The 25,646-nt window shown below is 35.6% G+C and overlaps 1 protein-coding gene across 1 annotated transcript; it reads right to left on the minus strand.

The window, feature by feature from the left end:
• Positions 1-3,449: 3,449 nt before the first annotated feature.
• On the minus strand, positions 3,450-15,386 carry LOC123527390 (uncharacterized). The gene is made up of 4 exons (XM_045306797.2): positions 14,307-15,386; positions 8,278-8,412; positions 6,730-6,910; positions 3,450-4,650 (listed from the first exon to the last, which is right to left on the minus strand). The coding sequence occupies exons 1-4, from the start codon at positions 14,872-14,874 to the stop codon at positions 4,383-4,385; spliced, it is 1,152 nt and encodes a 383-aa protein (XP_045162732.1). The 5' UTR covers positions 14,875-15,386; the 3' UTR covers positions 3,450-4,382.
• Between the last annotated feature and the right edge of the window lie 10,260 nt (positions 15,387-25,646).

A 25,646-nucleotide genomic window follows, 5' to 3' on the forward strand; every position in this document is an offset into this window, starting at 1 on the left:
AGTAGAAGTTTCGTTTGTGTTGATAAATTATTCACTGGCAGTCTATAGAATTACCTGTATTTGATAACAAAGTGTTCTGAGACCTAATTCAACGGGAAAACAGATCAATAAAAGCAAATTAGAGAGGCTACAATGTGGAAGGAAAACCTTCAATTTGTAATTATATCTCTAGATACTGCTGCATTAATGAAGGTATTCCAACATGCAAAGGTCACTCTTTGAAATGTGCATGATGTTTCCAATTTTCATCATTTTGTAATTTAATATTGCAACATCATTCCAGGCATAGTCAGTCAAAATACAGACACAATACAAATTTAAACACTATCATACAAATAGAAATTAAAATGAAACAAAAATACTGTATGAAGCACTAATTAGGATGGTTTCACTCTTCTATCTTCATTCAAAGATCCAGTAAAACACTCCTGTCAGGGTATTTCTTGTTGTTTTGTAACAACCTTATTTTGAAAGGTTAATGCTCAAATAAATAAATAAACAAATAGACTAAAGTTTCCATATTACAAATGTTCCTTACATAAACATTTGCATAACAATAGTATACAAAATGATAAAGATAAGAAAATAATTTAAGGAAAAAAAATGAAGAAATATATAAAAAATTTCCAGAGTATCACTAAGCTTGGGCCTACTCTTAGAAATATCTTGTGACTTTACTGTATTGCTCACTGGTGCCTATACAGTTGTACAATGTACTAGTGTCTGTGAACTAGATACATGTATCATTGTACAATTGTACAAGGGGACTGTGGTTTACTATGGTTCTTAATTGTAAGGAACTGAAAAACACCAAAACACACAATTTAACTTACACCACAAGTTACGGCAGATGGCATTTTGTGTTCAATTATACTATAGTAGTCGCAACCTGACCGCGATGGTTGACCTTCGGCTGGTTATTCATATTGAATATTTCATTGTAGAAATAAAGGGTGATGAGGGTAGCCATGTATATTTATATGGAATATGTTTGTATCTAGTGCAGTATCAAAGTATGTATACTTGCATTTGATCAGTTAAAACTTTCCAATACACTAATTTATAATTGCACAAATTTATATTTCCACTCTCTCATGCAGCTCATGTTTTATGTACACTGCTTTTCAATAATAGGTTGTGCCTCATTATGTATTATAATACAAAGGTCAACCATCGGGGTCAAGTTGCGTCCACTATACCATTATAAACATACTATTTTGATAATAAACTTTACCTTACAAACTACTAGTGAACAAAACCTCTGGCACCGCAAATTTTGACAGTCTTTTTGTAATATTTTTGAGCAGCATGCAGGTAACAAAATATAAACATTCTCACATAATTTACTATAGGAGACTTTTAAATAAACAATGTTATTACCTGACTCTATATATACATCACCGGTTCATAGTCTGTGTTATTGACTGGCCTGTAGTTCAACACTAAATTTTGATGGGCTAACTTGAAAATTAAAATTAAAGTTTACTTCTGATGTCATGTAATAAAACACTTATTGAATGGCTTGCCTTTGGACCGTGACTAAGTACTGACCGTGGACCGTGACTAAGTACTGACCGTGGACCGTGACTAAGTACTGACCGTGGACCGTGACTAAGTACTGACCAACGAGCCATTGGACCGTGACTAAGTACTGACTGTGGACCGTGACTAAGTACTGACCGACGAGCCTTTGGACCGTGACTAAGTACTGACTGACGAGCCTTGACGTGACTAAGTCTGACTGACAGCTTGGACCGTGACTAAGTAGAGTTTGACGTGACTAAGTATGATGACGACCTTTGGACTGACTAAGTAGATGAGAGCCTTGGACCGTGATAGACTGACAGCTTTGGACATGACTAAGTACTGACTGACAAGCTTTGACCGTGACTAAGTACTGACTGACAAGCTTTGGACCGACTAGTACTATGACAAGCATTGGACGTGATAAGTACTGACTGAAAGCTTTGGTATGCTAAGTTGACTGACAAGCCTTTAGACATACTAATATGATGACACTTTGGACCATGACTAAGTACTGACTGAAAGTTTAGACGTGTTAAGTATGTGAAGCTTTGACATGACTAAGTATGTGACAGCTTTACTGGACTAAGTCACTGACAAGCCATTTGAATATAATTCATGTATTTGAACTTTGGAAGATTTAATTACTGGGAATTTTATTTGCTTATAGGGATTTGATGTTGTGGTTTGTCCAAACCATGAAATCCATGAAAATGATTGCCCCACAAATATTCATGATTTTCACAGTAACTTATGTCAACCCTAATTACTTCTCAAAGACATTAAAAAACAAGTTAACATTTAAATAACATTCCTACATCGTGTAGAAATGAGGAAAAAATAATGGCAATATTACAGCAACAAACTAAAATGAAATTTACTGCCATGCTGGTATATTATTAAGCAATAATAAAGGCTTGATTATATTTACTTGTGTACAGAATCTTTGTTCACCCAGCAAAATGATAATATATGATAACAGGTTCAGTATATGATAATAAGATATCTTAAAACAGTTTTAAATTATCATAAGATGGCAACAATATAAGGAAATATATATATATATCACAGAATTGCTCATATATAAAATAGTAATGATGTACAATCACAAACTGAATTAACAATAATAAACAAACAACACTAGAATATAGACTACGAAGAAGTTATCACTGTTTGTCATTTAGTAATAAACTATTTAGAATTTAATCTGAGGTAATTATTTGTTTTCACTATTATTAAGAGACAAGCATCATTAACATTAGGTTTAAATCTGAAAATAGACTGACCAAATCATTGGACGGAGCATTGTATAAAAAACAAAATAAGTTAGTACCATAGTAGTACACATTTTACATATAAACTGTAACAACCTGTGATACAAGATTTATATTTGAACTGTAACTAACAACCATACAAGATTTACTTTAAACTGTAACTAACAATCGATGACACAAGATAAGTAACAACCAGTGATATATGATTTACTTATAAACTGTAAGTAACAACCGGTCATTCATACACAATTTACGTGTAAACTGTAAGTAACAACTGGTGAAACATGCTATAAATTTGAACTATAAAATGTTTGCACGTATCTACACTATCTACCCTGATCCATGACATGCTGTTATTTTCCAGCTGTAATAAACTAATTACATTATTACATAGATATTTCAATGTAAATGCCCTCATCTATAATTATGTTGCCATTCAGTTCTGCTGGTATATTAGGTAGTTAGGTCATTCAGTTCTGCTGGTATATTAGGTAGTTAGGCCATTCATTAGGTAGTTAGGCCATTCAGTTCTGCTGGTATATTAGGTAGTTAGGCCATTCAGTTCTGCTGGTATATTAGGTAGTTAGGCCATTCAGTTCTGCTGGTATATTAGGTAGTTAGGCCATTCAGTTCTTATAGTCTCGTTGCTGGTATATTAGGTAGTTAGGCCATTCAGTTCTGCTGGTATATTAGGTAGTTAGGCCATTCAGTTCTGCTGGTATATTAGGTAGTTAGGCCATTCAGTTCTGCTGGTATATTAGGTAGTTAGGCCATTCAGTTCTACTGGTATATTAGGTAGTTAGATGGAAGTAGTGTAGTCCACAACATCACTCACATTACCATAAAATGGATATTATAAATATTTATCACAGATGCTTTTTCATTCACATGTCCAATTATCTCATTAGATATTTTACAGAATAGCATGTTTAAAATGAAATGTTACATTGCTTAACTGTCTTGATTTACACACATACCGAGTTTGTAATGGGCTTTGCAGAATAATTCGCCATCATTCCTCAAACTGATTTCTTCCGCAAGATGTTTTACCATTTCCCATCCTGGTGCGTTTAAACAAAGGAGCATGATGACCTACCATTTGGCACCATGCATGCACCAAGAAACAGTTTTATCATATTTGAAAGACATATTAGAATTGAAATAGTTTATAGCAAAACCGTGTTTAAACACTAATTATACTACTGAGCAGCTATACATTGTACAAAATAATTTCATGAGGGCTGCGCCCGATGTATAACCCATCATGTACAAGTATTAAAACACTGTTTTGCCATAAATTATTTCTTTATTACAATCATAAAATTGAAAGCTCACTTACTCCAAACAAATCTGTAATGACAGGATGAAGATCTCATATGTGTTCTTCTGCTGGCAGATTTGCACAAATTTCATGTAATTTTCGAATATAAAACACATTCTCTTATAAGGTATCCAGCAGGCATATTTGCCTTTTGCTTTTCTTTTTAACCCTGAACACCTATGAAGAGGTGTAAACAAAATGCATTGCCAGTTACGGAGTCTCCACTACTGTAAACAGTTACCTCTACTTGATATCTGGTGAATTCAGATGTTCATAACTAACTCAGAGAGCATTTGTGAGTAGTTCTGTTCAATGCTTAAAGATGGTAACGTCACTGACTTGTCTCCTTCACGTAATGTTATAAGTTGAAGGGATGAGCTCCCTCCATGACCTTGCCGCGTGCTTGTTTCCAATGACAACTGGGGAAACATTTTTTGTGTCAGTGAACAGTCTATCAAATAAGGATCTTCTGCAGACATCAGTCCCTTCGTGTGCGCCTTATTTGGTAATGTCATCATTTTCTTTGGTGGTCTGGAATACAATAAAAATGAAAGCTGTAGGCAGGACAGCACACGCGCTAGACTATTTGAAAAAAGTTTACTAACAGGGAAGTGAAAAGGACAGGAAACAGAGAATGCTCAGAAAAATTGAACAGGTTTTTTTAACTTTCATGTTTGTGTAAGGAGGGGAGGAGGGGGTGCGTAAAATGGGGGTGGAAATTATACTATTAACTAAGAAACAATATGGAGAAGCACAAGCAACTGGACAAGAAAGGACCATCAAAAGAAAGTACAATTAACAAGAATTTTTAACAGACATTTTTCACAAAACATATTGCATGCCAATACAACATATTCTAAGTACCGGTAATAAGGCACATACTGACAATGAACGCAAGTCATAACTATATATCATACAATTCATGAAGACATTATCATGATTATGAAGTTTAAAAATGTCTGGAAATCTATAACTTTTGAATGCTTTCAAATGCTAATATTTAATGTGATTCTATTTTTAAACTGGTAATTAGGAAAAATAAACAAAAATGTAATGAAATGTTTTATCATATTAAAAGGAGGTAACTGATAAACAAATGAAATGCATGACACTAAAATAACAAAAATTACACACCAGAAAAAGTTAATTCTACTGTTGATACAGTGCTGCACTACATATCAACCTAATGTGTTGCAACCATAATAATGCTGCATTTACCTATATATACCATTAACTTATAACTTTTGCCTGGGTTTGCATTCTACAAGTCTATACATTTGTTTACTGCTTTTTATATCTATCAATACCAATCATCTTACATTTAACATAATTTCATTTTTAAAATAGTGGGAAAACTGATGTAAAAACACATATGGTACTCATATAAAAGGGAAGTAATCTCATATACAACAAAAAAAAAGTTAACTGTGACCTTGACCTTAGCACATGACACATCTTGTAATGGGGAATATTTATGCCAAGGTATTTGAGTATACAACCAATGCATAAAAAGTTACAGACCAGAAAAAACCCTATCTCCAAAGATGACCTTGACCTTGGAGCTAGGGATCTGGGTCTTGTGCATGACAAATCAACTCATTATAAGGAACATTTGTGCAAAGTAATTTTAAAAGCCCTACGTGAATGGCAGAGTTATTGACCGAACAAGAAACAGGCCATATGTTAACCTTTAACCTCTAAGTGTCCTTAGAGCGACACGTTGTCTCATTATTGGGAACATTTATGCCAAGATATTTCGAAATCCCTTCATGGATGGAGGAATTATGGACCGGACACGCAGTGTGACGGACGGAAGGACTGTGCTAGTCTATTTCTATGTCCCCCTTTTTTTCTTCGAAAAAGGCGTGGAACAATAAAGAAGTAACTGTGGGTTGGGGAAAGAGCAGATCCAAAAACCAATAAAGAGTCGAAATTTGAAGAAAAAAATGAGGTCTTAGAAACACTATAAGATATAGGAGGGGATGGGGGGAGGGGGTGCGTAAAGGTAGAAGTTGGAAAGGGGAATGAAGGATACTTACATTATAAGATACAGAAAATAAGCTACAACTTAATAAGTTTAAGATGATACAGTGAAACTGAGAAGCATTCTTGGAACTGTGCATTTGTTAAAAGTCTGCGAAGGCCAGAACCGTCACACATTCTCAATTAGTGGAATGGAAGCTTGTCAACTGTTTCAGAAAATCAATGAAGAGACAGTGATGTAAAATAATTAGCAATATGAAACCAATTGGTGATCCATAAAGCAGAAATAACACTGGTAGCGCTATTTTATAACTGAGTCAAACTGTCTGTTTTTGCAGTGAAAATACATCTTAGCTCCAAAATTATCCTGCATCACAACGGAATATTTCTGTAGACAATTGCAATTGTTCTCCGCCAAAGAACAGACATTTAACTGAGGCAAAAGTATTCTGTGAATCTTTTTTAAAAATAAATGCTAGAAATATGGAAAATGAACTTACAACTGGATCTGTTCTCGGTGTAAAATCTCAATGAGTAGCAGTAATCATTGCAAAACAAAATCAGATACAGCGAGAACAGGTTACACGTGCATGTGGCTTCAGTTCCAGTTAAAATGCAAACACTTACCTCCCGCGTTTTAAATGTGCAGCGTTACTGTTTGCAGCTGATTTTTTCTCTTCCAATACGTCAGCAAACAGGTGTTTTAACAGTAGATCTGTGTCCCCTGTAACTATTACTTTCCTCTCGGGGGCCTTTGTGTGTTTTTTGTTCTTCTCGCGATCCTCGGGGGGAGTGATCGGGCGAACTTCTATAATATATAAATGGCAGCGCTGTTTCACGTATATGTATTATTAAAATTATATGTCATTTAAAACGGTTATTCATTAAAAAAAAAAGATATCTGAATACGAAAATATGAAATTTGTAAGTATTTCAAAACTTTTTGAATTTTGAAAATCCATAAATGAGCGAAAAGGTTATTAAAAATAAAAAATTCAGATCCCTTACATAAACGATGTAAAAACGTTTGTTTTGCCCACCACCAGATAAACAGATGTTAATGCGTGACGTCACGACGATCTCTCCTATTACATTAGAGTATATTCTCGGAACATTACAAGTGATTTTAACTGATTATTTTACGAAATATGTAAGAAGAAATGAGAAAAAACACGACCGATACAAACGATGTGTTGCTGAGGATTGACTTGATCATCTTTGTATAGCCTAGGTCGCCCTTAGAAAATGATAATTGTAGGAAGAATGTAAATGTATTGTTAACATATAACTGTCTACCAGAAATGTTTTATAAAGTTCCAAATGTGGGACGATCTTAATTTCGTGATTTAGATTTAACCACCCATTAGTATTTAAAGTTTAAAAATAAAGTATAATTCCTCCTTTAAACCTTTGTAAGATCGGTTTCAATGAGAAATGCAAACATTACAATTGGGTCTTGTCAAATATTAACATTCCTATCAGATCGATAATCAGATATAGATCTGGATTACATTTTGTTTGTAATCCGGTAACCACAGCCCTCTTATTAAAAGTTTCGTTCAGAAATGGAGCTTTTTTTTATGGATTGCACTGTACTTAATGCTACAGCCGCAATGATGTCATGATTTTAATTTTGTCTCTTCTTTTTTTAAAAAATAATTTGACTTGTCACTTCTTATAATAGTGACTTTCGTCTAGTGAATACTTAATTAATAGTAGATATTTGACAAATTGAAGTAAACTTCAAACTGACTGATTTGCAAGATGCCTTAATCAACTTGCTTGTCTGCAAATGAGATATTTCATTTAGTTGCAAACATCTCGTGTATTAGTCTATTATTCGCATTGCAGCACTGAAAAAACATAACCCTCAAACATTAGACAACTTCAGAATAACCTACAGTTAGACAAATTAGACATCACTTTAAAGTTTCGTATCGGTCTGATAAAAAACAAACAAACAAACAAACAGAACAGACATTTTTTTCTAGATGTGATGTCAAATACTCTTGTGAACATTAATCAATGCTATTAGCTATCTTGCTATTTATCAGAACCGCATTTAATCGATTGGATGTTTCTAACAGAAGCCGTTTGAATACGCTATACTTTCAACATGAAACAAGGCAGATATAAAACAGGGTAACGCGCATTGCTAGGTTTCTGACACAGTACCTGACACATCCTCGTCCTTGGTGTAACTGAGGGGAGGTAATGAGGAGAACATGTTGCCAGGCGACAGGGACGCCGGGTTGTTCGGCTGCTTCCAGAATGACTGCGGCAGTGCGCGTAATCGCATTGGTAACGGTTCTGAAAAAGAAAAAAAAACCTTATTTTTTCATCACCTATTCATTTGCGATATTGTCAAAAAGGTATATTTCTGCAACAACTGTGGAAGTACATTTGTATATTTTGTTCTGCTAGTATATTTTCTGTTGCCACACTATTTTCTGCATGCATACATGGATGCTATGAATTTAAGAAGATGATGATCAAAAGTAACGAGGGATAAAAAATGTCAGGAAAGTAAACAGGTCTATCTTGCCTTAGAACGTAATCAAATATTTGCGATTTCTCTGTGGACATTTTAACAATTTATGTAAACATTTTCAAAACGTTTTAGGGTATTTAACAAACAATAGACACATATCAAATCTAAAGGTACATGAATAAAGTTACACAAAGGCTCAAATAATTACATGCAAGTCACCTACATAATATGTCTCTTATACATGCTTATAAAATGTAATTAAAGCTTCTAACACCGATACGCATTTGGCAAATTAATTGAGATATACGACACATTGTATAATCGTCACCTTAGCGCAGAGCGGGTACTGCGTTTGTACAAAGAAGTACTTCACATATCTAGTGGAAAAAACAACAACAAAAAACTGTGGTGGTATATTTCTTAAACTTTCCAGGAAATGTGTGCAGTTTTTCTGATTTTTTTTTCAGCAATACATAATATTTTCTAGATATTTTATTTTGTGAAAATGTTTTAGCGCAAATTTTCACGTTAATGCTTGAAACTGTCACTATGAGATAAACTTGTCAATATCAAGATAATGTCTGAAAGTATTGAGAGAACTATCTAGCTAATAAATGGTAGCTGTTAGCACATAGCCGGAGAGAACTATCTTAGCTAATAAATGGCAGCTGTGGGCACTTGCGCAAAACGTATCAAGATAACAATGTAAACTGTCGCAATAATATTTCCAGGAAAGTTTCTACTATTCAGAAGACTTCGCTTAATCAATCTAAGTATCGTTTTAGCTATCGAGCTATCTCGTGGCAGTAAAAATGCCGCCATATAAAACTAACTTCCTTTTCTCAGTGACCTTCTCTATATATCAATACTGAGGAATTTGCACTGAAACCTATCGACTATTTATCAGCCAGTGTATATATTTAACCGCGTATCTATGCTTTCTTCGGCCTATCAATACTCAAATTGTTCAAATCTTTCAATAATTCCCCTTTTTATTCCCGCGCTGGATTTGCCACATTTGCTGCGAATGGAACCACTTTTTTACACTGAACCTGCATATTCTCCCAATAACCTATCAATTGTAAATCAGGTTCTTGGACTATCAAAGTTATTGCAGGATCCCTGTGTGTGACTGACGGGCGGATAAGGAATGAAAAATGAAGAGTTATCTATCAGCAGATCAGTGCAGTCTATGGAATGAATTCAGTATGTACCCCATTCCGAGTTAATGGGTCAATGCATCCCACTCGTGTATAAATTAACTACACTTGTTTACAATCGGTACAATATAAAGAAACTACATTTAGTGAAGTAATATAGAAAGAATATAAAACAAATATTTCACTTTCAGCCGAAACGAAATATTAACATTTGGAAATGTTCATCAGGAGACATGCCACTTTTTGAAGCAACATCTATTTGATTAAACTGAAGTCCGTGCCACAATTATAATGGACATGTCATGTGATTTGAATTTAAAGTAAAGCACCGATACATAATTTTATAGCCTATCAATGATCAAGTTATATTCACCGTGTATATACATTTTCAAACGATTTGTCATTTCTATTTTATCTCATGAAAAAAAAATCCCCTGCACTTACGGCCACTTTTTCTACACTGACAGCCGATAGCACGATTCTAAACGTTTACATTCCATTGCACGAGTCAACAATACGATGTCGGTAGCACGAGTCCACAAGAGGACCTGGAATCCGCGAATGTCATAATCGATCCTTAGAGACGAGTTTACTGGTAAAATAAGCGATATGCATATTGTAGCTATTTGGAAAGAAGAGTATTAAACGGAACTTTATGCATTCGACAATGTTATAACACAGTTTTACCTGTTTTAATAGTGATTGAACTACCCGTTTGTCTGCCCATCCGTACCAACCAGATTTTTCCGTTTCGTCAACAGTCCACATAAATGAATGACCCGAATTAGTTCATACTCACTCAACATTCCTTTTGGCAAGACCTACAAACTGACCTGTATATAAATTACCTTGATCCTCATTTGACCTTCACCTTTAACCTTAAAACCATAATAAACAGCGTTTTTGGCCCTACAGCCCACATAAATGACCCATTTTGTTTATACACTCAACGAACCTTGTGGAAAGACCTACAAATAAACCTGTACATAGATGACACTGACCTTTATCTAAAAACTTAAAACCTCAAAAAAACAAAATCTTTGGTTACATGATTTTGCGTTTTGAAAACGCATCTTCTTATTTACTAGAATACTTCCATTCCCGATTCGTAATGGAGGTCGATATGTCACAGGGAGAAAAAAAATGTGCAGTCAGTCCGGGGCTCGACACACATTCTCCTCTTACGTGACAAAGTCCGTACCGTGACATCCCCCCCCCCCCCCGCTCTTGACATGAAGGCTCTGTATACAGGTGCCGACCGTGGCGGCGGTCGCGTGTACACCCTGTATATAGTGTGTCGACCGTGGCGGCGGTCGCGTGTACACCCGTATATATGTGTCGGCCGACGTTGCGGCGGTAGCGTATACACTCTGTATATAGGTGTCGGCCGTGGCGGTGGTCGCGTGTACACCCTGTATAAGCTGTCGGTCGTGGCGGTGGTCGCGTGTACACCCTGTATATAGGTGACGACCGTGGCTGTGGTTGCATGTACACTCTGTATATAGATGTCGGCCGTGGCGGTGGTCGCATGTACACCCTGTATATAGGTGTCGGCCGCCGTTGCGACGGTTGTATGTACACCCGGTATATAGATGTCGGACATGGCGATGGTCGCATGTACACCCTGAATATAGGTGTCGGCCGTTGCCGTTGCGACACATATACAGGGCCTCCAGGTCGAAACCTATATATAAGGTCTACGCCGCCCGGTCCACACCTATATTTAGGGTGTACACGCGACCGCCGCCACAGCGGGGCAGGGTTTCGCGACGGTCCACTGCATTCTTGTGCAGGATATGTAGTACTAGTACATATAAATTCGGGCAACCTGATTTCTTATGCACTGGCTATCTACCTTACACTGTAACCACTGTAGCTCTACTTATTTTGCTCGTTTTTATGATTACCATTATTTGCATAAGCCAGAGATTAAAGAGGCACCACAAAATAACAGTATTGTTTTGTGTTTCCATGATGGTAATTATACATGATTTGCATGAAAAAAGTGAGAAATACTAGTATCTACTAACAAAATTTGCTGAGAGATATTTAAGGCAAAGACAATGTGTTTAATGTCTAAAGACTGTTTCGGATAAATGTAGGATTCAGAACAGTATTTGATATATTAAACTAAGTTTAGATCAATCTTTGTTTCTACATGGCAAGATAATTATTTATCAATGCTTTTAAACCTTTACTGAAAAGCGATTGATTGAATAAGTTTGTAGATGAAGTTGTGAAATCATATTAATTCAGGGATGGCCTAACCTATACCCACCTGTCATTATGTAATATAGTTGTATTATCAGAATGATTTTCACAAAGTTCTTGAAGGAGAAAAATGTAGGTCACTAGGCCGTGGTGGGTCTTTAACTCCACCCCGCCAGGTCAAATAAAACGCACTATAGTTTTCTTTTCAGACTGCTGACTGTTAATTGTAGTAATTATACATGCCTTTCTCATGCCTATCGGTAAAAAGTACATGGTTTGCATGAGGTAATAGGTCAATAGTCACGTTGTCTCCATTTTTCAAAATATTTTACCTTGGACAATATTTTTTTCAGCTCAAATAACTGTATTCAGTCAATTTTTTTTCAGACTATGTATACTGATGCAGTTTAACTAAAATAGGTAGTGCCTACTTGAAGTTTGTATTTTAGCCTACAAAATGATGTATTCTGTCTACCTTTAATATATACATTTGTATATAGGACAGTAAAGCTACCTCTTAAAAGGGAAAGTTGGTTTTCTCGTGCAATCCTCGATAAATTTGATGCAGTATCTGTTAAAATATACATATTCGTTTCTTATGCAAAGACCCAAGTAATCAAAGAAAAATACGCTAGTTAGGGATATATTACATGCGCGTAATTAACTGTCTGGTTTGGTGGTACAGTCTGTCTTCCTCCTGAATCGGTAAATCAATCATAGCCAACTCTCGCGACTCGGGTATTGTTCCGCACTCCCGTACAGGTCGGAGGCCCGTTGAGGCGATATTCCTTTGGTAAAATTCTGTCCGCTAGATTTTTCATATCATAAGAATACTCGTGTTTTTCTCAGTTTCAGATACTTTCGACATCAAGTAATAACTTTCTGAGTAATATATCTATATGTGAATTTATGCATAGCTATATGGTTTCATTAATTGTGATGCATAACAGTAACATCGAGTGAAACTTGATAAATAGTTGTTGCAGTAGTTTATTATGACATGTACGTATTGTTTCTCAGACAAATACCGATTTTGGTGTTCTTAATAACTTAATATTTAAAAGAGCACGGATACTATCATTTTTATTTTTATTTTATTGTCATACATCAATCTATAAATATGCAAGTTACAAAAATTCTGTCCGCTAGAAATAATTGTGAAAAACACCTTTAATAGGTATATTGATCTCATATACGCCAGCAGTGATATAGATCAAAATTTTCTATTACATCAATATTTGATGAAAGAGCTCATCACTTTAACTCATTTGTTTACATGGCTATAATCCAACTTAACATGTTATAGTTAAACTTCAACCTTTAGAGGCCCCAGACTTATGAAAGACTAGCTGTAGCAGAACGAAGTTAAGCTGAGTTTACTTTGGGCATCTTTTGGACTTTTTTCTGCGAGTCGACATAATTGTTTATTGTACTACCAGGTACCATACGTAGAAATCTTAAGTAATTATAGCCAAACAAGGGCGTTAAATATCGGGTACTATTTTACTATTTATTACCTTTTTGGATACCCTAAATTTATTTTGTGATATCCTTAATTCCTTTTTTGATATCATTAAATGTATTTTGTGATACCTTAAAATATAGTTTATTTAAAAGTATCACTAATTATCAATTTTTCGTTAAGTGTATTTTGCGAAATTCATAAACGATTTAAAGATACCACAAAATGATTAATGGGTATTCAGTGTCTCTCAATTGATTTTTTTCATATCCTTAATTCGATTTAATGATTTCTTAAATTCAATGAAACATTGAATGACATCTTAAAATATGCTTTACTTTATAATCTCCTAAAGTCGATATATTATTTGCATACGTTATTGTTGATTTGTTTTATTTTATTATTGATTGTTTTTGATATCATTATACAGATATCTGTAAATCATTTTACGATATATCTAAAAGCATATCCATACATGAATTGATGATATAACAAAATGAACTTATGATAACACAAAATAGTGAATGAATGGTAAATGGTGCAGAAGCTGCACGTGGTAACAGATAATGACAGTAGACAAACTTGACCTACTCTGTTCAAACATTAAAGAAGAACGTAATATAATGGGCTTATTCATACTTTTCGACAAAAGGTTAAAATAATATTCAATAATCATAGGACACGGAAACCTCCGATAAATGAATACCCTAATTACTGTCATATATTTTGGCACCGATTCCAAATTCCTTAGTTTAAAAATATTGTCGATCACATATTACGAAAACTGGCATAATAAATAATACTTTTCATTCATTGTAAGACCTGTGCGTTTTTTTAAAATTATCAGCTGATACATAGAATTTCGGTGTGTTTTACATACCTCGTCTGGGCTTGACTTTGGGTGGAGTTGGTGCTCGGCTCTTTAAACCCTCTCTTCGATCTAAAAGACCAGTTGATTTTTTCTTTTTTCGCCTTATTTCTTGTGCGTGATGCTGGAATCCAGGTGGCCTAACATACACTGGACCACTGGCCGTACTGCTTCCACTAGGAGACGCTACATTCTCATAGTCGTGGTCGTGTTCGTAACCTTCACAGGCCTGCCTGTGAGAGTTCACTCCACGCTCCGGCGAGGGAGACGAGGTCCGGGCTGTAAAAGTTTGCAGTTTGGTTTCTGATCGTTCATGTCTAAAGGTTTCTGCTTTCTCTCTATCTGTTTTCTCGGGAAATGTTCGTGATAAATCTAGTTTTAAGCTCGGATAGGTTTCCGTAATGTTCGTCACGTTAGCACGAGGACTTATCCTCAGTGCAACATTGGCCCTTGGGCTGGGCGGGAAAACCTCCCCATCCGAGGAATCCTCGTCACTCGTTGTTACAATCAAGGGACCCGGGGCAACACGTTTACCCCCAGTAACTTTCACACATGGAGGCAGCGAGCTGTTTGTTGCCATCGTTTTATATCTAATCTTCTAAATCCATTAATCCGTATGCACTAGCTGCAGCATCGTAGATCAGTAATCTGGGATTTAACTTGTGTATTCCGTTTAAAACCATTAAGAAACATATAAATTATTATATAACTATAGCACAAAATTCGAGTAAGATAATTTAAACTCCACGTAAATAAACTTTGCACAACAATATCAAACTTATTAAAGCCCAGTCATCAATTCCTTCACAAAACTAGGAAATTGTCTTCCTTAATTCAAATTGTCAACCACCGTTTGTGTATTGAGACAAACAGAAACGTGGTTTAGACATGTACACTGCCAATCTAAGCTTAAGCATTTTCAAGTATTAACATGAATGCAATGGGCATATTGGCTTTTAAAGATAATACACAGACACGATTAGCTAAGGAATTTTAAAGAATAACTTAAGCTATCGATATCGGGTCATTAATCTGGCATATGTCCATGTTTTCAAAAGAGTTCTTTTTGTACATATTGTATTATCACCGATCTACAGAATGGATCGCCATATTTTTACATTGTTGATACATACATAGCAACCATTACTATGCAAGTCTTATTGATGTCTATTTGTAACGAGATTCGTGATTGGTTGAAAACCTTCAGTGACGCACTTATAAAATGTTTACATTCTGAATATGGATATACCATGAAAAAATCAATCATTTGCGGTCAATTCGTTCACATATTTGAATTTAAATTACAACTATTTAAAGCATATAAATTATCAGAGCTAAGTAGGTTCTACGCTTTGAATTCTTTATTAAATCGGCCGACGACTTAAAATACTAGCCTACTGAGGCACCCGAGACACTAAGTCTTGCTTCGGTCATTTTTTGCTGCTTCTCTTCCCTCGGTCGATTTTTTTTTCAGATGCCTCGGTTGATTTTTTGCCTCTCATTTGTTTTGCCTCAGCTGCATGAATTATAGATCTCAGTACCATATGTTCCTAGAATTCAGTTTCAGCTGAGTAGCTCTACCTTAGTATTTATTCAACCTTATTTTCGAATAATTTATTTTCAACTTTTTGTTTTCTATGGTATTGCTCTATAAAATAGAGAAGAAACATTGGCATGGGTCTATTGTATTATGATACGATGTAATAGCCTTGTGACATATGTGACATATGGAATCAGTGGATAGATAAACCAAAAATTATCAAGCAGATCTATTTACAGCGGTTGGCACGTGCAATTCTGAGAGTGGAAAATATGACAAAGTTCATCTATTCGCCTACTCTATATCGTAATGAAATCCAATTTATTCCTCAAGTTTTCAAAATTTCATCAGCAGCATCCGAAAAGACCAGCCAGTAATATAAAGGTCACTGCTTTTAGTTTTAAGTCTTCACAGCTACATTTGTGCATGCAATACGTATTGTGTGTGATTTCTTAAATAAAAATGTTCATAAAATCCCTCTTCTATATATGGCCTAACCAAATTGTCAAGACAATTAAGTGTCCTAAAATGAATAATTATTATATTTCAGTTAATAACAAATGTACTAAACGGGTATTCTTGGGTCGAAAGTTTGCTTTACGTGCGCACACATTTCAAAATATACGTGCACGCTTTTAAATATGTACGTCCACGTTTATAGTTTTATTCGCTCACGCTTAATTATGTATGTGTAAACTTATGTAGACCCACGGGGGAATATATCCGTGCACTTGTTATAACGCGGGAACTTATAAATTTACGCGTATACGTCCATATTTATAAAGCGTGCAGGCGTATATATGCACGTATATATGGACGTACACGCGTAAATTTATTTGTGCACGCGTAAATGATGGAAAGTTGTGTTTAAAAGTTTTGATGCCGAGAGAAAAATAATTTTAAGTTGAAAATTCTGAGCTGATTTATGGTTGAAATATTTGTCCAGAATTATGAAGTTCATTGCTATAAGGATCATCTATGGTTGAAATATTTGTCCAGAATTATGAAGTTCATTGCTATAGGGATCATCGCCTTATTTGTAATGACATGTATAAAGATTTTGTGTTTGCTTGTGAATGCAATTCATGTGTAAACCATGCTTGACATATGTCCTTGTTTTTCCCCCCTATACAATAGTCCGAATGGGTTTTATGCTAAATGGTAGCGTTATTGCGCATAGTTTACTTATGCATTAACACCAAGATCTAGGTACATGTATATATATTTGATCACGGTAAAAGGAAAAGGGTTCATTAATGTTTCGTTCATTTCTATTCTAGCCACAAAGGAACTTAATTTATAATAATGCATGTTCAAATACATTAGAGGATACATTAAATCAATTATTTAGACCTATCTTAGATGTAAGGATTCCGATGAATATCACTTATGTTAGATTAATAAATACCGGTATCGGATATGGAACTATGATTCAACTGACCAGGTTATTTCAGTCGATTTATATATATAAAGAAAATAACAGTTTTAAAATGTATGCAGTAATTCCTAAAAATTGGAAAGGTCTTAACATGTTTCGTTCATTCTACGGTGTCGGCACGGCATTTGTAAATGAAAATTCAAATGATATTATGACGTCTGTGTGATTTCCGCTAAACGTGCAACATAAGATAGAATTTTAGCGAAAATGTTTTTCAGATCTTTTTACAAGATGATGTTATCCCTATGTGATAAACCAGGAGCTCCGTCAAGAAGAGTATTATACAACTAATTCCGAGACCATTGACGCAAGAGAGACACATTACATAATGGAATTAAAGCAATCGCGGAAGGAAAAGGCAATTTTCTCCTTTTGGCAGTGCTTTTGTAGGAGGGGGACATTTCCTTAGTGAATATTACAGCTAATTTTGTCAGTGACATAAGCCATGCCAAACGCGTGTATCTAAATTTGGTAAAACTAAAGCCTGTTTGACTGGTCAAGCCCGTAAAGCCATGTTTTGTTATTATAAAATCTGGAATAACTGCATATAGATAGGGATTGAGTTTACGTGATTTCTAAATAACTGTGAACATGGCTCGTCTTTGCCCATTCCACAAGTGTTGCTTTGGTTTTAGAGAAATTGCCATCATAATTAAAATGTATACATACCAAGGTACGGAAAATACTCAACAACAAATCCATACGTACTGTACAGTAATTTACACAGTATACCTCCCTTTATAACTTAGACAACAAGTTCGTTTCAACTGATGTTTTAGAAGTGTTTACTTAAGAAATAATTTATAGCAAAAGAGTGCTTTAACACTATTTATGCACGATGGGCGGTTATACCGTCGGGCGTAATAATTTCACAAGGGCGCAGCCCGAGTGAAATTATTTGTACGACGTATTACCGTGTTAAAGCACTCTTTTGCTATGAATTATTTCAATTCTAATATGCCTTTAATCTAAATCAGTAGCTAAAATATAGGCCTAGTAGCGCTCTTTCTTGGTCGCAACAAAAAAGATTCCGACGAAACTCCTGTTTTTCAAAGTCGTGGATTTAGCCAATAATTGTGCTATAGTAGTAACTAACTCTAAAGTAAACGATTTTCATTAGAAATATTCTTGCAAATTCATAATAAATTGAATTTTTGATATTTATTTATAATCGCTGGCATTAGATCTATTATTTAGATTGCATGCTTTCAAAAAACGACAAATAACTGTTTAATTGCTCATGTAAGCATTGCTTTATTTTTCCGAGAAATCATTTTTAGATGAGGCGCGGTGCACGTGAAACTTATGCTGACGGTAAGTAATACATGTATTTTCTAAGATTTAAAATATAAAAGGTTAAATTCGTGGTCTTTTGAAGCAATTATTAGGAATTAAAGTTCCTTGATATTATAAACTTGCGAAAATGCCAATCCAAGAAAGAGCAATTTAGTTTATTGTGTAATCCACGACAAGCGGTGAGTTGTATCATTTCATGCGTAAGAATATCACGCGTCATATGTGGTTGAAATTTTAAATTTTACGGTTTATTGTCCAAAGATGATGATAACAACTTACATGTTTATCAACTGAGCAATCAAATGGGTTTTTTTTTCAAGATTGGGAACGTTAACATTCATGTCATTATTATTTGTATTTACTGGATAAATTTTGCGATTTTGTAAATAAAAGCTATTAAAGAACCAACTAGAATAACAGATACAACCAGAAATTATTTAGATCTTATGTTTATCTCAAACCCCTCTCTTCTAGAGAATGTAAAAGTCATCCCAGGTTTTAGTGATCATTGTATTCCTTTCATTGATATTCTCTCTTCTGTACGTATTAATCCTAAAGAAAAGAGAAAAATTCTCCTCTTTGATAAAGCAAACTGGGAAGAAATGAAAAAAGGCCTTGTATCATTCATGGCAGATACTAACCTTAGAAATAGAACAGTACATGAGATTAGGGATGCTTTCAACTCCAAGCTAGATGAACTGAAAGATAAACTTATTCCATCCAAAACTGTGTCTGTAAAGCATCACATTCCCTGGCTAAATGCTAACATAAAAAAACTGATGAAAAAGAAAGATCGCATGTATACAGTAAAACACCGCTCGCTCGAGCTCGCAAGGGGATGAGCAAAATGCTCGAGTTATCCATGGTTTCGAGCGACCCAAACATTGACCAACATAAGAAGAAAATTGTTTGTTTTACCAATATCAATTGTCATCGCGACTATTTGCAGATTAAACGGTGATGCGTAATAATATAATAACATGCTTGTGACATTTAAAAAAAACGTATTACAAACGTTATCTATGATAGACGTTTCAATACGTAATTTGTAAATGGTACACGTGAAGAAACAACTAGGACTTTTTATTTTAATTTATCAACAAGTGCATATCAAAATTATCGTCTCAATTTTATGAAAAACTATATTATTTCCTTCATTTGCATGCTGATTAAAATACAAAAATCACACGACAGTCTTCTCGATCCCGCAGAAAAGAAGATTTAAGTAATCAGTTATTCATCTATATCTGATCAATAAAACTTTTGTTCAACCTTTTATTAATAATTAATCTCATTATCAGATCGAATATACCGACAAACAAACCTTTAGGATAGTCGCGGAAAAGACCATGCAATTCTCTAGGTGTGTGGAAAATTTTAATTAACCAATAAATTCTGACCACTGAAGGTGTGAAAAATTTTGACACCTCCGCTCGAGTTTGCCTGAAGCAAAAAAGAGTAAATTAATACGCAGCGACCAGATGTCATGCTCGAGCGATCGAGTTATCGATGCTCGACCCAGCCGTGGTCATTCCGCATAGAAAATAGAAGGAAATCGGGACCACATGAATTGCTCGAGCGAGCCCGGGTACTCGAGTCATCGATGCTCGAGCGAGCGGTGTTTCACTGTAGTAAAATGAAGAAATCTCACAATGCCAAGTATTTTTCTAAGCTTAAGAAAATAAAGTCATTGATTCAAAAACAAGCTAGAAATGCATATTGGGATTACATGAATAACATCATTTGTGATAAAACTGAAAATAAACATGGCACTGCTGAAGAATTTTGGGGATTTATCAAAGGCCTAAAGAATGATTCTATGGGTGTTTCTCCTCTTAGAGAAAATTGTCTACTTAAAAAACACTTCTAAAGAAAAGGCTGACGTTCTAAACAGACAATTTTCTTCTGTCTTTGTAAAAGACAATAGTTCTACTATGCCTCAGATGGATTCTTATCCATCTCCAGCCATGTCTTCCCTGTGTGTCACGGAGAAGGGTGTTTTTAAACTTTTGGGGAATCTCAATCCTAACAAGGCTGCTAGCCCAGATGCCATTAAACCTAGGATCCTGAAGGAGTGTGCCCAAGAAATAGCACCTATCTTCACCATTCTTTTCAATAAGTCCCTGGAGACTGGCACTGTTCCAACATATTGGAAAGAAGCCTATGTATCTTCAATCTTTAAGAAGGGGGACATATTCCTTGCAAAGAAGTACAGGCCCGTCTCCTTGACATGCATTGCATGCAAGATTCTTGAGCATATCGTGGTGAGCAGCATCCTTGATCACTGTGACAAGCATAACATCTTAGCCGATAACCAGCATGGTTTTCGTTCCCGCAGATCATGTGAGACTCAGTTAGTAGGCTTCTTAAATGATCTTGCCAAAGCAACCCAGAAGTATCAGACAGATGTAGCCATAATGGACTTAAGTAAGGCCTTTGACGTTGTTCACCACGGTAGGTTCATGCACAAGTTATCTCATTATGGTATACAAGGTAATACCTTAGCTTGGATAGGTGCCTTTCTGGGTTATGATAGTTCTGGCCAAAGAAACCAGTAAGGTGTTTTAGATGGTAGTCTTTCTCATAAAGCTCCAGTTCTGTTCGGTGTACCACAGGGCTCGGTGCTGGGACCTCTTCTATTTCTGCTCTACATCAATGACCTCCATAGTGCTGTCAAGTCTTCCTGTCGACTTTTTGCTGATGACTGTGTCATTTACAGAATTATAAGTTCTGCAGCTGATTCCCTGACACTGCAAAGAAACTTGGACAGCCTGGCGGCATGGGAGCAGAAATGGAAGATGTCTTTCAATATTGACAAGTGTCATATAATGCACATTGCTAGACGATCCAGGAAAGTCACTATAAGGCTCAGTACACCTTACACAATAAACTACTTCAGGCTGTTGAACAAGCCACCTATCTAGGGATTGTATTAACTTCAGATCTGTCCTGGGACGCCCATGTCAATAAAGTTACATCTAAAGCTAGTCAGACGTCCATTGTGGTTTCTGAAACGCAATACCCATTCCGTATCTATAGAAACTAAAACGGCAGCATACAATACATTAGTTCGCCCAACTTTGAAATACTCGTCTGCTGCATTGGATCCTTATTTAAAGAAAGATAAGGATAAAATTGAGTCAGTGCAGAAAAGGGCGACTAGATTTGTGACAAATAATTATTCAAAAACTCCTGGCTCTACGACAAACATCATGTCTTCGTTAGGTTGGCAATCCCTAGAAGATATAGGCGTCGTGATAGTAGATTAGTTCTATTTTACAAAATTGTAAACAATCATGTTGATCTTAAAATGAACCAGTTCCTAAATCCACAAACCAGATCATCCAGGTATTATCACAACCATGCCTATCAACCTGCCTCACCATCAAATGACATATATACACATATTCATGCTTTCCACGTACTATCTGCCTGTGGAACTCTCTGCCACAGAGTTTAGTCAGTGCTGACTCGGTCTCCGGATTTAAGTCAGCGCTGACTGCACGCGTTCGGACTCCATAATTTCATCCTATCTGCTTTTAGATTTTTAACATTACAAACTCTTTGTTTTTCCTGCACAAAAACATAGGCCCTACTTGTACATGTTGTCGAATCTTATGTATTTAAGGTTTTTAAGGTGTTAGGTTTTGGCACCTATTTTTTTATCACGTTGCTATGGTTCCACACCCTATAACGTGATAGCGCGACACCACCAGATAACATGACACCAGATCGGATAACGCGACACTCTGCGGAGTTTGTTGTCGATTAGAAGCAAGTATTTTCAATTTTTTCTTTACACAATGTGAATCAATGAAAAGCAGACTCTTACCAGGTTTCGAGGATAGAAAGAGGCATCTAAAGGAATGTTTTCTGAATTAAAAAGACCACCAAATAATCATACAGATGGCTAATCCATGGCCAGATTTTCATTGTTTTGGATATTGAACCGAGGATTTTTTCTTATTTCTGAAGCAACAAGCTTAGCATTACCCTCAGTAGAAAGCCAAACATTCTCTCTCTTTGTCTGCCAAATATCCCGGCGAAATCTTCATTACTTTCGAAAATACGAGGTGTTAAAGTCGGATGGGTAGACCAAAAATGTTCTGTCTGACACCACATAATTCCCAGGGAAGGTTCTTACTGACACCAACTTTTGAAGATTAGATGTTCTGTCTGACACCAGCATTTGATCATACTTTTTTTGCGTTTATTTCGCTCGGTTTGCAGTATTTTATCGAATTTACGCATGTTTTCGGGTATAACATGTCGTTAAATTCATTTTTCTAATAAGGGTTTAGGTTATAGTGTAGAAATTCACCGTAATTCGGTTGAAAATGTGCCTTCGTGGTGTTGTTGAAAGTAGTATACATAAAAAAATACTTACTTTTTTTATTTTTGGCACTTTTGCGTGTAAAATGGGGGCTTATTTCATTCGCAGAATGTATTTTCAGTAAAATAAGACGCGTTTCAGGTTAAATATCGCGTGTATATGGCAAATGATGAGAGAAAACGAAAGATGGGTCGTTTACTGCGCGATGCCGTTAACAACGCGATTCGAGAAAGGGTCAGTGGCTTCAATCTGGCGGCGTTCCACCACAAATCTGTCTACACCACCTTTTCTTTTCATAGTTTGACGGCTGATTATTTGTAGTTTACTATATATATATATGGGTTTCTATGGGTTGAAGTTCTAGAAAGTATAGTACATGGATGTAAACTATCGCGAATTTACACTAGAACCCTGGTATAAAACCTTTACAGTTCAAGACGACATTCAGCACGATTTTAGGTGTCATGACAATAAATGTGTAGAGAAAGTAAAATCCCGAATGATTTAACGGTTGTGCACCTCGGAGTGGGGTCGGAGGAGTCATATTTTGATAGGATTGTCAGAGTCAATATTCAACAAGCTCTGAAAGACCTATTCATATATTGTTGACCTACATGTATTCATATTCTGTCAATGTTTTAGTATCTAGATATATATGATATATGAGCAATATGAGAAAACCAACATAGTGGCTTTGCGACCAGCATGGATCCAGACCAGCCTGCGCATCCGCGCAGTCTTGTCAGGATCCATGCTGTTCGCTAACAGTTTCTCTAATTGCAATAGGCTTTGAAAGCGAACAACATGGACCCTGACAAGACTGCGCGGATGCGCATGCTGGTCTGGATCCATGCTGGTCGCAAAGCCACTTATAATGTTTGTTTTCTCATGGCGCGGCTCATATAGAAGTAGAACATATTTCGAAGGGGTCTCAGGCGTCATTTTGATTCATTGTGCTGTTGGTGGAATCCAGACATTTGAATTGAAAAGACTGGCTGGTAGATAGGTTGCTATTTACAGTAATGGAGACCCATTATTAAAAAAATCTTATAGTCCAAAGGTCGTGTACAGACAATTTAAAGACATTCTCTCCTCCAGAACTTACTCTTTGGTACGCTTTCAAAAAATCGAAAATGAATGTACTATCGTATTGCATACATGCCCTTGATACATTAAAACAACTTGCTTGAATTGAAGCTGGCAATATTCATATAGACACCTTGGTTAAAATGTTAAGTTATTGCCAATTTTCAATATTACAAATCATCTGCAGGCCCGTCGGAAGTATTGTAAAGTTGCGGGTGCTAATTATATAGCGGTCGATAGTTATAGCGGCTAATTCAACCGTTTTCGTATAATTTCTGTATATATCTATATATTCCACACATTAATAGCAATTAATATTTCAGGTTAATGGAAGAATAATGGACAACAGACGGAAGTACAGGTGTTATTACTGTGAAGAAAGCTTTGATGTATTCAAAGTTACAATAGATCATTTAGTGCAAAAATCACCCATCATACTGTATCAGATATCAAGAAATTGAACTGAATCCTGAAAATGGTTGAAATTAAAAGGTTTTATACCAGTATAAATTGAAACCACTGACCCTTTCTCGAATCGCGTTGTTGACGGCGTCGCGCAGTAAACGACCCTACTATCGTTTTCTCTCATCATTTGCCATATACACGCGTTATTTAACCTGAAACGCGTCTTATTTTACTGAAAATACATTCTGCGAATGAAATAAGCCCATATTTTACACGCAAAAGTGCCAAAAATAAAAAAAATAAGTTTTTTTTTATGTATACTACTTTCAACAACACCACGAAGGCACATTTTCGACCGAATTACGGTGAATTTCTACACTATAACCTAAACCCTTATCCGAAAAATGAATTTAACGACCCGTTATACCCGAAAACATGCGTAAATTCGATAAAATACTGCAAACCGAGCGAAATAAACGCAAAAAAGTATGATCAAATGCTGGTGTCAGACAGAACATCTAATCTTCAAAAGTTGGTGTCAGTAAGAACCTTCCCTGGGAATTATGTGGTGTCAGACAGAACATTTTTGGTCTACCCATCCGACTATAACACCTCGTATTTTCGCAAGTAATGAAGATTTTGCCGGGATATTTGGCAGACAAAGAGAGAGAATGTTTGGCTTTCTATTGAGGGTAATGCCAAGCTTGTTGCTTCAGAAATGAGAAAAAATCCTCGGTTCAATATCCAAAACAATGAAAATCTGGCCATGGATTAGCCATCTGTATGATTATTTGGTGGTCTTTTTAATTCAGAAAACATTCCTTTAGTTGCCTCTTTCTATCCTCCAAACCTGGTATGAGTCTATGGTATAAAAGAAAGAAAGAAAGAAAGAAAAAGGACAACTGTAACTAATATAAACTTTCTGTCCAATTCCTGAAATGTTGTATTGTAAATAGTTCATGCTTTTCGAAATAAAAATATGTTTAAACTAAATAATCGGGGCTTCACGGAAACGTTTCTTGTTAATTTTCCATTGAACAATGTCTAACCTGAAAATTTCAAGGAATTCGATAGTTTTTTTAATTATAGCGAAAAGGCTAGTTGTTAAGCGTTAGAAAAGTTGTTAAGTGTATTGCAAAGGTTAATTTAACTGTAATAACATGCCTTCAATACATTTTTAATAAATAATAGATTTAGGACTCTTTGGGTGTTTTGGTGTGCCTTGGGTTGAAAAGACCATCCGTTTATGGAACG

This window comes from Mercenaria mercenaria, chromosome 14, assembly GCF_021730395.1.
Source record: "Mercenaria mercenaria strain notata chromosome 14, MADL_Memer_1, whole genome shotgun sequence".
Classification (NCBI taxonomy): Eukaryota; Metazoa; Mollusca; class Bivalvia; order Venerida; family Veneridae; genus Mercenaria; species Mercenaria mercenaria.

What these genes read in the sequence shown, in the direction of transcription:
- LOC123527390 (XM_045306797.2), bottom strand. Translation starts at nt 14,874, where the DNA reads ATGGCAACAAACAGCTCGCTGCCTCCATGTGTGAAAGTTACTGGGGGT. An exon ending in CAAAGTCAAGCCCAGACGAG is followed by an intron (nt 8,413 to 14,306) that starts GTATGTAAAACA and finishes TTTCTTTTTCAG; the next exon opens with AACCGTTACCAATGCGATTA. An exon ending in GCACATTTAAAACGCGGGAG is followed by an intron (nt 4,651 to 6,729) that starts GTAAGTGTTTGC and finishes ATTGTATTCCAG; the next exon opens with ACCACCAAAGAAAATGATGA.